At 50.0% G+C, this 13355-nt stretch overlaps 1 protein-coding gene across 6 annotated transcripts in view; it reads left to right on the top strand.

The window, feature by feature from the left end:
• CACNA1I (calcium voltage-gated channel subunit alpha1 I) overlaps positions 1–13355 on the top strand; it is a 118659-nt gene that overhangs the window by 68801 nt on the left and 36503 nt on the right. For all 6 annotated transcript variants that reach the window (XM_025185133.2, XM_075936472.1, XM_075936515.1 and 3 more), the window contains 11 exons: positions 597–748; positions 1573–1758; positions 2483–2600; positions 3189–3344; positions 3694–3784; positions 6041–6243; positions 8785–9204; positions 9943–10043; positions 10849–10972; positions 11908–11976; positions 13077–13261. In XM_025185133.2, coding sequence (XP_025040918.2) covers positions 597–748; positions 1573–1758; positions 2483–2600; positions 3189–3344; positions 3694–3784; positions 6041–6243; positions 8785–9204; positions 9943–10043; positions 10849–10972; positions 11908–11976; positions 13077–13261 — 1805 coding nt within the window. The remainder of the gene's footprint in view (positions 1–596; positions 749–1572; positions 1759–2482; positions 2601–3188; positions 3345–3693; positions 3785–6040; positions 6244–8784; positions 9205–9942; positions 10044–10848; positions 10973–11907; positions 11977–13076; positions 13262–13355) is intronic.

The raw sequence follows: 13355 nt of genomic DNA, 5'->3' as shown, positions 1-13355 counted from the left end.
GCTTCCAGTGAGTATGCAGGGAGGGGGCGAGGTGGATCCCCATTGCTGACGCTGGCCCTCAGCCCCACTAGTCTCCTGGGGTGCATCACTTGGGGGTAGGGAAGAGGCAAGGTGGGGGTGGAGCAGGGGTGGGACCTGGGGTGGAGGGGATTGTCCTGGCTCTTCCCCAAGCTGGGGGAGAGGGAATACAAGGCCAGTGGCCCCTCTGGCACCTTCACCAGTCACCTCTGTTGAGTGGTGTAATTAAGCCGACCTAAGTCCCCCAGCACTAAGTGAATTGAAAACTTAGTCAAGCTAGCTGCTACCTCTCTGGGAATTCTTAGGCTGTTAGGAAAACCCCTCCTGTGAGCAAACGTTGTGTCTACACTGAGGGGCTACAGTGGCACAGCTGTGTCACTGTAGCATTTTAGGTATAGAAAGGTCCAAAGATGGCACCATTGGTCCCCTCTGTGCTCCACTCTGCCAGCCTTCCCATCACCCACACGACTCCCACCAATGCACGATTGTGTGTGGCATGGAAATGGCAACCTTTGGTTCTGAGGTGATGTTTTCCAGTCTTGCCCAATTCTGATCCTTGCTTTTTGCCACTCCCGCAGCCAGAAGAACTGACCAACATCCTGGAGATCAGCAATGTCGTGTTCACCAGCATGTTTGCCCTGGAGATGATCCTGAAACTCGCTGCCTTTGGCCTCTTTGATTACCTCCGCAATCCCTACAACATTTTTGACAGCATCATCGTCATCATCAGGTGACAACCCTAGAATAGAGAGGCCAGGCAGGTGACAACCCCAGAACAGAGAGGCAGCTCAGTGCCTGAACTGTGATGCTGTGCCATACCTGCTTTGGCTATTTAAACAGCTAAAATATGAGATAAGGCATGCTTAATGCACAAGGCAAAGAATCAGGAGATCTAGGTTTTATTTCCAGCTTAAACCCTGACTCATTGGGTGACCTTGGGCAAGTCACATAACCTTTCAGTGCCTCAGTCCCCCTCCCCCCACCTCCCCCCCACCCCAGCCATAAAATTGAGATAAAAATCATTGTCTACCTCAGGCATTTGTGAAGCTTAATTATTCGGTACATATAAAACATTTTATTGCGAAGAGCCAGAACATTGGGTGAAAAATGCAAAGTATTATAAAGGAGTTTTCCGTCCTAGGTCTTTATGATGCAGCATTTGCACACTTCTGTTTAGTTGAGCAGCACTTCAATTTTCCCAAGAAAGAAATGCAGTCTTATAGACATACCCATGCAAAATGCACACTACAAACACACACCTGAGTCAGATTCTCTTCTATGCACACAGATTTTTTTGCATACACACCTCACTTACACACACACTTGATTCATACAGGTTCTCTTTCTTTTGCACTCTCTTGGTTCACACAGATTCTCTTGTATACACACACACATGCTGCATTGGTGACCGAGGTAATAATCCCATGACGTGAGTTCTCTCTCCCACTCTCACTGTCTCTGTCCTGTTTATCTTCCACTGTCATTCTTTGTCTCCTTCCCTCTGCATATCTCCTTGTCCAACTGTCTCTCTCCTCCTTTGCCTCTGGGCCACAGCATCTGGGAGATCATTGGCCAGTCTGACGGGGGGCTGTCAGTGCTGAGAACTTTCCGCCTCCTGCGGGTTCTGAAGCTTGTGCGTTTCATGCCTGCTCTGCGACGCCAGCTGGTGGTGCTAATGAAGACCATGGACAATGTGGCCACCTTCTGTATGCTCCTTATGCTCTTCATCTTCATATTCAGGTGAGACAGTGTCATCTTCAGAGCAATTTGAGGAGGCATCACATGGCGAATACAAACCCTGGCACCAGTCTCTGTGTGACTCATCCTGCCCAAGTCTTTCCTTTAGGAGGAACTTTATGAGTTTTCAGAGCCAAATCCTCAGCTGGTGTAAATGCAGCTGCTCAGGATCTGGCCCTCAAGTGTTCACAAGTAGAGGCTTGGGGGTAGAGAAACTTTGCCAGCCAGGGAGTGAACTGATACAGGTTTCAGTTAGAGAGGGTGAATTCCTCCAGCGTCCTGATGCTGACTGCAGGGATTAGCTTGACTCGTCTCTCCCTTCCGCTAAATATTACAAAAGTGTGGGGTGGTGCACTTGGCAGTATTTCACAACACACGATGCAGATAAGCTAGAAGTGGGTAGAGGCAGGCAAATGGAACAAGAGAGAATGGGGGAGATAGTGGACAGGGGTGCAGGGCTGGATAGAGTAGCCAGAAGCTGGGAGGGGGGTGGGTCTTGTTGCTTTTGGCAGTGCAAGGGGAAGGAGTAGGTACAGGAGGAGATACAGGCTGATCAGTGTCTTGCCCTTCTTCACTGGTAGATCTTGATGGGCTAGCTGAATTTGTATAGCTCTTACCCTGGTAACAAGTGGCAGCAGGTTGGATTGTGAAAGAAATAAGCTAACAAGCTCATTTTGGTGTCAGAACTATTTAAATTGGACACCATCTTCTCTTCCCCACCCAACAGCATTCTGGGAATGCACATCTTTGGGTGCAAATTCAGCCTCCGGACAGACACTGGAGACACAGTCCCTGACCGGAAGAATTTCGACTCCCTGCTCTGGGCCATCGTCACTGTGTTCCAGGTGAGTCAACGCACAGCTTCCATGGGCAGACTAGACAAGGGATGGGACTGGAGGGGGATCTCACAATGAACTGGATCAGGACGAGTTAGTTGTAGGTTAGTATAGCTGCATGTCGCACGGATTCCGGATGACACAAAAGCCTGCCCACGAGCATGTGATGTTGAGAGAGGAGCACCAGACACTCTGTAACCAAGCCGTTGACATCTTTGCTATCTCCAAGGAGCAAGGAGACAATGGAAGGATCTGGCATTTAGAAAGGTCAGCTCTGTTGTGGCAACTCCTGTGTTTAGTGTTGGCATCATAGCGCACACACTATGCTTGTGTGTGTTCATCTCTTCCTGTATATCTAAGGTCTCTTGAGCTAATGTCATGGAGATGGCATAAGAGTTGGACCATGTTCACTGATGGCAATCACTGGCACCTGGTGTAGGAGGTGGCAAGAAGATGGGAGAGCCTCACCCTGCAATAGACATGTGGTGGGCTGATGATTTTCCTCTCACTGCTCACTAACACTGCCCCCTTCCTCTACATCCCTTTCACTCTCCCTTTGCTCCAGGGGACTCAAGCAGCCTCTCTTGTGTCTCGCAGATCCTGACCCAGGAGGACTGGAACGTTGTGCTGTATAATGGAATGGCCTCCACCTCACCCTGGGCATCCCTTTACTTTGTGGCCCTCATGACCTTTGGCAACTACGTCCTCTTCAATCTGCTGGTGGCTATCCTGGTGGAGGGCTTCCAGGCTGAGGTGAGTTGCCCCTCCATGGAGGTGAGGTGCAGATGAGGAAGATGGCCTGAGTGGAAGAGGAGGAGAGCCTAGGTTAAGACATTCCATTTAAGAGGGAGGGGTTTAAAAACTTTAATCCTTTCCCGGGGGTATCAAACTACTGATATGGAGGAGGAGGTTAACAATTTCCAACCCATCTTATGCACCCTGCAAAGGTGACTCAGTAACCTTCCATCGGCCAGGAGTTCAGGAACTAAGCAGCTGCAGACCACACAGGGATTCCTCTATCCTCTGTGGAATGAAGAGTCAGAGAGAACAGAATCCTTTCCCTGCAGGCCCAGAGTCACAGGCTTTGATTTTTCCATTCCAGGGTGATGCCAACCGGTCATATTCAGATGAAGATCAGAGTTCATCAAACATGGAGGAGTTTGACAAGTTCCAGGACAACCAGGATGGCTCAGGTCAGTGGCTCCCACCTTGTTTGCTGTGGTCCCACCAGCAGCTGGGTGAAAAATGTAAATGTACAAATCTCCCTGAAATCTCACTCCTTTATCCAAGGTGGGACCAGAGTGCTTTGGCTTGGCCTAAAAGCACTTTTGTGGCATTGCAGTTTTATGCATTTTTGTTTGTTTTAAAGTCATTGTCAGCTTGCAGTGTCACTTGCAAAAATTCTGTAAGGCTGTAGCTAAGAGAGCGAGTGTGATCCTCGGAGATACTGCATCGAGTAGGAGCAAGGAAGTATTACCACATCTGTGTACACCAGTGGTGAGACCATGGCTGGAATTCTGGATCCAGTTCTTTTGTCCACATTTCTAAAAAGGCATGGAAAAATTTGGAAAGAATCCAGAGAAGAGCCAGAACAATGATTTGAGGTCTAGAAAATGTGCCTCATAGTGAGAAATGAAAGAAGCCAACTGATGTAGCTTAGCCAAGAGAAGGTTAAGAGGTGACTTGATCATGGTCTACAAGCACCTCCAAGTGAAAAGATTTCTGATGGTAGATGGCTCTTTTATCTAGCAGAAAAAGGCATAATGAGATCCAGTGGTTGGGCACTCAAGCTACAGACAAATGCAGACTAGAAATAAGGGGCAAAGATCGAACAGTGAGGGTAATTAGCCATTGGAACAAGTTACCAAACGGCATGCTAGATTCTCTATCACTTGAAATCTTTAACTCAAGACTGAGTCTTTCTGAAAGATCTGCCATAACTCAAACAGAATGTATGTCATTGAAACAGAAATTATTGCGTGAAGTTTTATGGCCTGTGTTGTATAGGAGGTCGGACTAGGTGCTCATAATGGTCTCTTCTGGCCTTAATGTTTTTGAATCTAATAAAAAAGAGCAACATATCACATCATTAAGAATATTTTGATTTCTTCTTTCCCCCATCTGTTCAGATGCTAATGCCTCTCCTTGGCACCCTGCAGGAGCAAATTAAAGCAGATTTGCTGGATCCTTAGGGTCTGTGAGCAGTGGCCTGAGGAGGGCCCAATGCAGCAATGAGTCAGTGAGAGCAGACTGTGAGGAGGAGTATGTGCATGGGAATTTGGAGAGAGATAAAGGATTAGATTCCCAAGGCATCTAGAAAGTTTTGGTAGAACTGGGCCCCCCCCCCCCCCCCCCGAGTCTCAGTCTACCCTTCAGTATCTCAGCACAGTAAAATGGTGAGGAAAACAAAGCATGTGCCTAAAATATTCAGTGGCTCCTCGTCTAAGGCTACGTCTAGACTGCAAGCCTCTTTTGAAAAAAAAGCCTCTTTCAAAAAAGAGCGTCTAGACTACAACCAGTGCTTTCGAAAAAGTAAACTGCTTTTTCGAAAGAGAGCACCTAGGCAGTCTGGATGCTCTCGTTCGAAAAATCACAGTTTGCATTACATAGCGCCTTTTTTCAAAAGAGAACTTTCGAGAAAAGGCATTCTTCCTCGTAAAACGAGGTTTTCCGCGGTCGAAAAAACCGCCACGTTCTTTCAATTTACTTTTGAAAGAACGTGGCAGCAGTCTAGACGCAGGGGCAGTTTTTTTTAAAAAAACCTGTAGTCCAGACACACCCTCACAGTCTGTGTTTGTTTCAGACTGCCTCTCACTCTCCCTCCTCCCCCAGTTCTAGCAAGTGAGGGCACTGCCTCCCTGGCTCCCAGGCAAGAGCCTCCCAGCCTGAGTCTGCAGGGACAGCTATCTGATCAGCATGTTGGCCTCAGGCAGAGCTCTCTTGTAGGAACACTCTCTGCTCTAGCTCTGTGCCAGGAAGGCTGAGCTGATGGATTCAGCTGTGTGAAAGTTGCTGTGTCAACTGCTGAGTTAAGGAAACACCTTTCCCCCTCCAAAGCCAGAAGAGAAGGATGCTGCCAGGACTGCCCAAGGAGAAGAGACTAGAAGAGAAGGGGTGGGTAGAGAGGAAGAACAAGTTGCCTCATCACATTTGTTCTTCTGCACCCTGCCTCACCTCTGAGAGGTGTGCCCATAGTGAGGCAGAAGTAGTGCAAAGGACTCTGGGGAATCAGTGCACCAAGCATTTGGGAGTGGGGCCATGGCCTCAGTTCTGTTGCTTTCCTGACTCACCCCTTCTATACAATCCAAAGGCAGCAGGAAGCTGTGCTGGGTTCTAACAGTGCTGCACAAACAGGGCATTAAAACATTCACTGAATGGTGCGGGAGGAAATCACAGAAGGGGAAGGAATGCCTTTTTCTCTCTTTCTCTTCTTGTTTCTTTCTGCTCAGATCCCAGGCTCTGTGCAATTCCCATGACCCCAAATGGGCACCTGGACCCCACCCTTCCTTCATCCAATCAGCCAGTTGCAGCTGGTGGGATCACAAGTTCTGCCCGGAACTCCCTGCAGCCAGACCAGGTCCTCATTGCGCTGGGTTCCAGGAAGAGCAGTGTGATGTCCCTGGGGAGAATGACCTATGACCAGAGGTCACTGGTGAGTGAGTAGAAACATGAGTAGCACCCTTCTTCTGAAGCCCAGGGGACCCATTGTCTCAGCGCCGCCATCTTGGAATTCCATCGGGGGTTCTGCCCCTACTGGAAACTCATTAATAGAAGCTTAAAGACTAACCAATTTATTAGGACCCTTAGTATCATAGACTCCTAGAATCCTAGGGCTGGAAGAGACTTCAGGAGGTCATCGAGTCCAGCCCCCTGCCCAAAACAGGACCAGCCCCAATTAAATCATCCCAGCCAGGGCTTTGTCAAGCCAGGACTTAAACTTTTGACCCTTACACATAAACTTTTGTGGAGTGGAGAAGCCCATCTGACAAAGTGGGCTACAGCCCATGAAAGCGTATGCCCAGGCGAGCCAACAGATTCACCCGGCCCCTGGGCAAGGTGGCGGGGTGGCTCCACGCGCTCCGATGGGTGGGGCTTTGGGCAGAAAGGACGAGGCAAGGGCAGCCTCCCAGACTGTGCCGCCTCCTGCCAGTGCCATTCGGAGGGCACTGCCTGGGGCTCTGGAGTGAGCTGTGTGGGGCTCTGGCGGTGATTTAAGGGTCCCAGGCTCCAGCTGCTACTGCAACCAGGGCCCCTTTGAATCATCGGGGCCTGAGATAGCTGCCCCCTTTGTCCTCTCTTCCCCCCTTCCATTGGCAGGCCTGCTTATGCCCAAATAAATGTTAGTTTTTAAGGTGCCACTGAACTCCTTGTTGTTTTTGCTGAGACAGGCTAATGTGGCTTCCCCTCTGAAATGCAACAGAAGCTTGTTGCTTGTGCCCATTTAGCCAGAGGTGGTTCCAGTTTCTTGATCCATTTTCTGCTATGACTGGAGGTAGGATTCTACTACCTTGTTATCTCCCTTGGAGTCTTCCCTCCAGAATGAAAGCGGCTTCCCTCTGAGCCCTCCACTGTAGTTCTGCAGCACAGAGCATGGAATTATGGAGCCCTGCCTCCTCAGTACAGGCAGTCCCCGACTTACAAACGGGGCTTTTCTCGCCCCGGAGCTCGCGGGCGGCGGGACCGCCCAGAGCGCAGCAGTCCCACCACCGCGTCCTCCGGGGCGAGAAAAGCTGCTCCGGGTCTCCCTGGTGTGCTGGGGGGGAGACCCGAGCAAAGCTGCACAGGCGGCGGGGTCCCCCACCTCTGCGGCTTTGCTCCTGTCTCCCTGCTGTGCTGTGCTGTGCTGTGCTGTGCAGGGAGACAGGAGCAAAGCCGCAGAGGTGGGGGACCCCGCCGCCTGTGCGGCTTTGCCCCGGGGCAAAGGAGCAAAGCCGCACAGGCAGCGTGGTCCGCCGCCTGTGCGGCTTTGCTCGGGTCTCCCTGCTGTGCTGGGGGGGGGAGGGGTGCAGCTAGTGCGCCCCCCCCCCCCCAGCAGACCAGGCTTTTGTTGTGGACGCCTGGGGTAGAGCAGCTGGGGTGCTGCCGGGTTGGTCCTGGGGGGACCTACTCAGCAGCGCCCCAGCTGTTCTGTCCCAGGCTCCAGATTCAGCCACTGTTGAAACTGATCAGTGGCTGATTCCAGGAAGCTGGGGGCAGAGCAACTCTGCCTCGGGCTTCCTGTAGTCAGCCCCTGGTCAGTTTCAGCAGCAGCGGCTGAATCTGGAGCCAGTTCCGAGTTACGTACAAATTCAACTTAAGAACAAACCTATAGTCCCTATCTTGTACGTAACCTGGGGACTGCCTGTAATATAAAAAGAACATATGGAACACTTCTGCCATTAGAAAAGCATGGGTAATATCTCATCTAACAGGTCCTCTATCTGAAGAAGTTTCTGGAGCTCTTAATTCAGGTGAAAATCAAAGCCTTGACCTTCAGCACCCTTTCCTGTCTGATGCCTGCCAATCCTGTCTCTTTCCATCATATTCACAATCGTGTCCTCTAGCACCCCTGTTAATTCGGTCCTTCGACAGTTCATTGAACCAACACACACAGCGTTAGTGGTGCGCGTCAATCGTGCTATCCCAGTGTTGTTTCTCCTGAGCAAAGGTGGCTGCTGGTAACAATTAGTGCTGAGCTTTGGTGGTGTGGAGGATTAGGCTGAGACCTTCAAACCCATGTCTCTTTCTTTTCCCTCTCATTTAGATTGTAAGCTCTTTGAGGCAAAGTCTATGGGCTGGGTTTATCCAGTGCCCTGTTCCCTGTGCACCAGTGCAAAGTGAGCACAAAATGCTACCACCCTGATTTTGTAGGGCTTTAGCCCCATTTCCCACTGGTGCAAATGACAGTTCAAACTGTGAGGCAAAGGAGAACCTGGTCCTTTGCTTTCTAACCTTATCTGTAAAGTGCCTGGCACACAGCTGGGGCTATAAAATAAATATGACAATGACCAATTAAGAATTATTAATTAATAACAATCTGATGCCAGATTTACAAAGGTCACTTTTGAGTTCACAAAATGCCTTTCCTGGAGGGATGGGAGACCAGGGCCGTACTCTTGTATTAGGTGATTGGAGTGAGTCTTTGATCTAAATGGCTGAGACTCCATCTTCCCCATGACCCAAGACACTGAATCCCTGTCCCTCTTTCTTACAGTCTAGCTCTCGCAGTTCTCACTATGGTGCCTGGGGCCGCAGCGGAGCTTGGGGGAGTCGCCGCTCCAGCTGGAACAGCCTGGCTCGGGGACACAGCCTAAAATACAAGCCTCCATCTGCTGAGCATGAATCTCTCCTGTCCGGGGAAAGGCACAGGGTGGCAGATGGGGAACGTGAGGGGATGGGAAGGGCCCCTCATCACCGGAGGACACTCTCCTTGGATACCAAAGATTCCTGTGACCTGATGGAGCTGACATCATCAGTCCCGTCCAGTCACAGGCCAGCACGGAAGGCGGGTGTGGCTCTGGGCACCAGTGAGCACCAGGACTGCAATGGCAAAATGCCCAATATCGCGAAGGAGATCTTCCCAAAGATGGACAACCGCAAGGAACGTGGTGAGGACGAGGAGGAGATAGACTATGTGAGTACAGGGGGCTTCCTCAAGGGCTTACAAAAGGGGGACAACACTCAGAGCGGGGAGGTGAGTTGTGCCAACCCAGGAGACGTCACTGCTCAGGGCAAGAGCAGATCGTAGAATCCCTATGGGCTAGCCTGAGGGCTTTTGGTGCCTCAAGCAGAAGACCAGAGTGCTGCTTCCTAACCAGCCTCCAAGGCTCCAGTGCCCAGAACTGAAAAAGTTAATGTGACACTCCAGTGGCGGTCAAGGGTAATGGAGATTTTAGCAGAAGCTTCCTTCTGCTGTATCACATGGCAACACTAGGACTTCACTTAGGAGAAAAGATGCTGGAAGGTGCCCATTCTGCCTTAGGCACATTGGCTAGGCTGTGGACCCCAGTACTCTGTCTCCACTGTCCCTGGGGTTCAAAGATCCAGTGAGCGCGGGGCAGCCTCAGTGCCAGCGTTCTACAGCAGAGTGGAGGGTAGCAACAGATTCTGTTTTAAGGAATCAGAAGTGAACTGATGCTCTTCCTTCTGGGAGGAAAACAGGCTCATGGAATAGCAGCCCCAGTTAATTTCCCCTGTAACTATGACATCAGCTCAGTTGCTTTCCTCACGTGGGGAGGGCAGAGAGAGGAGGATCAGGAGAGGCAGTGTATCCAAGTTACTGGTATGTTAGGTTCCAAGAAAAAAGGCAGCCTGCACTTCTCAGTGAAACGAGGAGGTGGTCAGTGACAACCCGTGCCCTTGTGTCTTGCAGAGCCTGTGTTTCCGCATCCAGAAGATGATAGAGGTCTACAAGCCAGACTGGTGTGAGATACGGGAAGATTGGTCCATCTACCTCTTCTCTCCACAAAACAGGTTTGTCCCAGTTTTGTCAGTGGAGGGGTGGGTTGGTATAATCCTGTTTCAGCAGCCACAGACGTGGGTTGGATGCTGCACGTGCAGCTTTACACTTTGAGGAAGGGAGCAATTTTCTTGCTTCCAGTCACAGCCTCTCCAGCCAACTCGTGTTAGGTCCCTGACGTACAGGTAGAGAAGGGGAATCCTGAAAGGCTGCTGCTGTTTTCCTTCTGGGGGAATGCCCCATTTTCCTTCAGTTTAACTTGAGGCAATACAGAGAATACTAACTCTGACCAAAAAAGATGAAGACTGAATTAACTAATCTATGCCATTAGCAATGTTTCTGGTGGCACAAGAGTGACCCCCGTTGCATTGGTTGGGCAAAGTTAGTATTCTCTGCCCTTAACAAAATAAATATTAGAACAACTCCTCCCTCCCCCAGGAGGAAAGAGTGCGTCTCCCTAGCCATCCGCATGCCATACCTCAGGATAACAGCTCACGGAGACAAGAGAGTTTCATCATAACTCTTGGAAGTTGATTCTTGGCTGCACCTGCTGCCCTCCTGCTGATTGTACTGGTCACGACGGCTTTTAGAGAAGCTGGAGGGCTAATTCCTGTGGCAATAGAACTAGACATCCGTTGTCATGGCAGGGATCCCTCCAGCCTGCAGCACAAGAGGGTTTGATGCCGAGAATGCTCGGGTAACCCCAGCACAGAGAATGTTACTTTTCCAGCAGAACTCTCCTCCTCCCTCCCCTCTCTCCTTCCTTAGCAGATTTCATTTCACCCCAGGCACATATGTCCTTTTGGAACTCTCTTGCAGGTTCCGCATCCTCTGCCAAACCATCATAGCTCACAAGCTCTTTGACTACGTTGTTCTGGCCTTCATCTTCCTGAACTGCATCACCATTGCCCTGGAGAGACCGCAGATCGAGCATGGGAGCACAGTGAGCAAGCTTGCACCCTCAACCTTTTTTGGCTGAACACTGCCACCCCTGGAGGGGTGTGGTGGACAAAGTTTGTTAATTCTCTGGGCATTGCATAGGCTCTGGATAAGCCTCAGCCCCAGAGAGTAACCCCCAAACTCCCCCTCCCCTCTGTGATTTCTCAATATGGAATAATATGCCAGCTTGCCTCCCTTTCAAGGCCTTAAAATGGTCCAATTCTTCTTTCTCAGGAGTAGCTTCCTAGATCATAGAAGGCACATGGGTCTCTCCAGGCCCTCATGGTTGGGGGCGGGCTTGCCAGTGTGAGTAAAATAATGACAGATGGTGAAACTAAAAGAGAGCCTTGCGTGTGTAGCAGTGTCCTAGTGGGAATGCCAGGCCAGAATTCGAGTGTGTTACTTCTGCATTGGCTTTGAATGTGGATCTGGGTGCTCTGGTCGGGGAGAGACTGGTGTGCTTCAGTGGGTGAATATACTTTCCTTTTTCCTCAAGTCATTCTTAACAGAGGTCACAGGTGAAACGGCTTTTTAAGGGCCTCTGCTGAGCCCACATTGCCAAATGATACCACAGTTAGGCAGAGTCTAGGCTGAAGAGAGGTCCCAGAGTGGAGTGACAGGGCTGGGCTGCTGGTCAGCATTGCGTTGTATTTCCAGAGCTGTGTGATGATCAGAAGCTGCAGATCACAATCGCAGTGCATTAGCAGAGCTGTGTGGGAGCTGCAAGACGGAGTGGCAGGGAACAGGACTATGGTGCATTAGTTGAGTCAGGTGCGATGATGGTTGTTCAGCACATGCCCCTGGTTGCAGCCTGTGCTTTCCCTCCCACCTTCACAAGACAGTAACATTGGTCAAGTTCATAACAAAGGATTTAATAAGCTCACAGAGGGGTGGCGATGTCTCATGGAGTTTTTAGGGGCTTTTGTCTGTTCTTTCTAGGAGAGGATCTTTCTTACCGTCTCCAACTACATTTTCACGGCAATCTTCGTAGCTGAGATGACACTAAAGGTAAGTCCCTGGGAGACAGCTGCTCAGCCTTTCCCCATGTGCCATGGGCCCAACACATCTCCCTTCTATTCATCATCTTTCCTCAATCCACCCATCCTCTTTCAGTCTTCCTGGGAGGTTCACCCACTCGTCATGGTAGGGGCATGCCCAACCTTTGGGTCTGAATCTCCCATGGCCTGGCCTGGAATTAGAATATATTCTGGGTTTTAAATCAAGATTACTGGTGTCTGGAAGGGGTAGGCTGGAGTCTAGATACACCCAGACTTTCATAATAACAAAGAGCTGCTCCCTGCTCCCCGAACAGGAGGGGAGGGAAACAATAATAAGCTCTTACTTGTGATTATTTTTTGTCCATCCGTTTCAAAGCACTTTACAACAGGGGGTTAATGTCATTTACCCCCAATTTGCAGATGGTGAAACTGAGGTACCAAGCAACTAAGGTCAGATTTGGATGCATGAAATTATCATGCATAATATTATGCACTTTCAGAGTGGGATGCATGATATTAAACACCATAAATCCATATTTAGACATCTAAACACGGGGCCTGGTTTTCAGAGGCAACGAGTGTTCACAGATTCTGTTGACTTTGGTAACATCTGCTGGTGTTTGGCAGCTCTGAAAAGCAAACCACTTCTGTAAGTGTCTCGGTAGGGATGTAGGTGCTTTATTTTACATACTTGAGTTTGAAAAATATGGATTAAGTGATTTACACAGTCACCAGAAGAGCATGGACTAGAGCCCTTGTCTAATGACTGCATGTGCCTTGTCTTATCCACTGTACATCACCCTCTCCCCTCCAGGGCGGCTGTGCTCTGGGGAGTGGAGGAGATATTAGCTGAGAGGCGAGAGTACTTCATCAAGGCTTTGGTGGGTCTTTATTGTATTTTCCTGAACATTCGATTTCTGTGCCACCAGTATCTCCATTCTTACTTCACAGACTATGGGTCTTTCTTTTCTGGGAAGGAGATGAGTGTCATGGAAGGGTGAAAGATGAGTCCCCATTGCTTCATCAGCTGCTGCTATTGAGTTAAGTAGCTTCCCCTCTGGAAGGTGGAGACTTTAACTCCCCATGCTCTCCCCCTCTCCTTTCCTGTAGGTGGTCTCTCTAGGCTTATATTTTGGGGAGCAGGCCTACCTCCGCAGCAGCTGGAACATCCTAGATGGCTTCTTGGTCTTTGTGTCCCTCATTGATATTGTGGTCTCAATGGCCTCTGCTGGAGGAGCTAAAATTTTGGGGGTGCTCCGGGTCCTCCGATTGCTGCGCACCCTACGTCCTCTCAGGTGAGAGCCCCATGAGTAAATGTTTAGTCTTCTACACTCTCTCTCACTGCGTCTCTTCCTCTATCCACTGTGGAATGGCTGCCACACAGTCCCA

The sequence above is a fragment of the Pelodiscus sinensis genome, chromosome 1 (assembly GCF_049634645.1).
Source record: "Pelodiscus sinensis isolate JC-2024 chromosome 1, ASM4963464v1, whole genome shotgun sequence".
NCBI classification, from domain to species: Eukaryota; Metazoa; Chordata; order Testudines; family Trionychidae; genus Pelodiscus; species Pelodiscus sinensis.
Note: the sequence above shows the minus strand (reverse complement) of the source record. Positions and strands in the feature narration are given on the sequence as shown.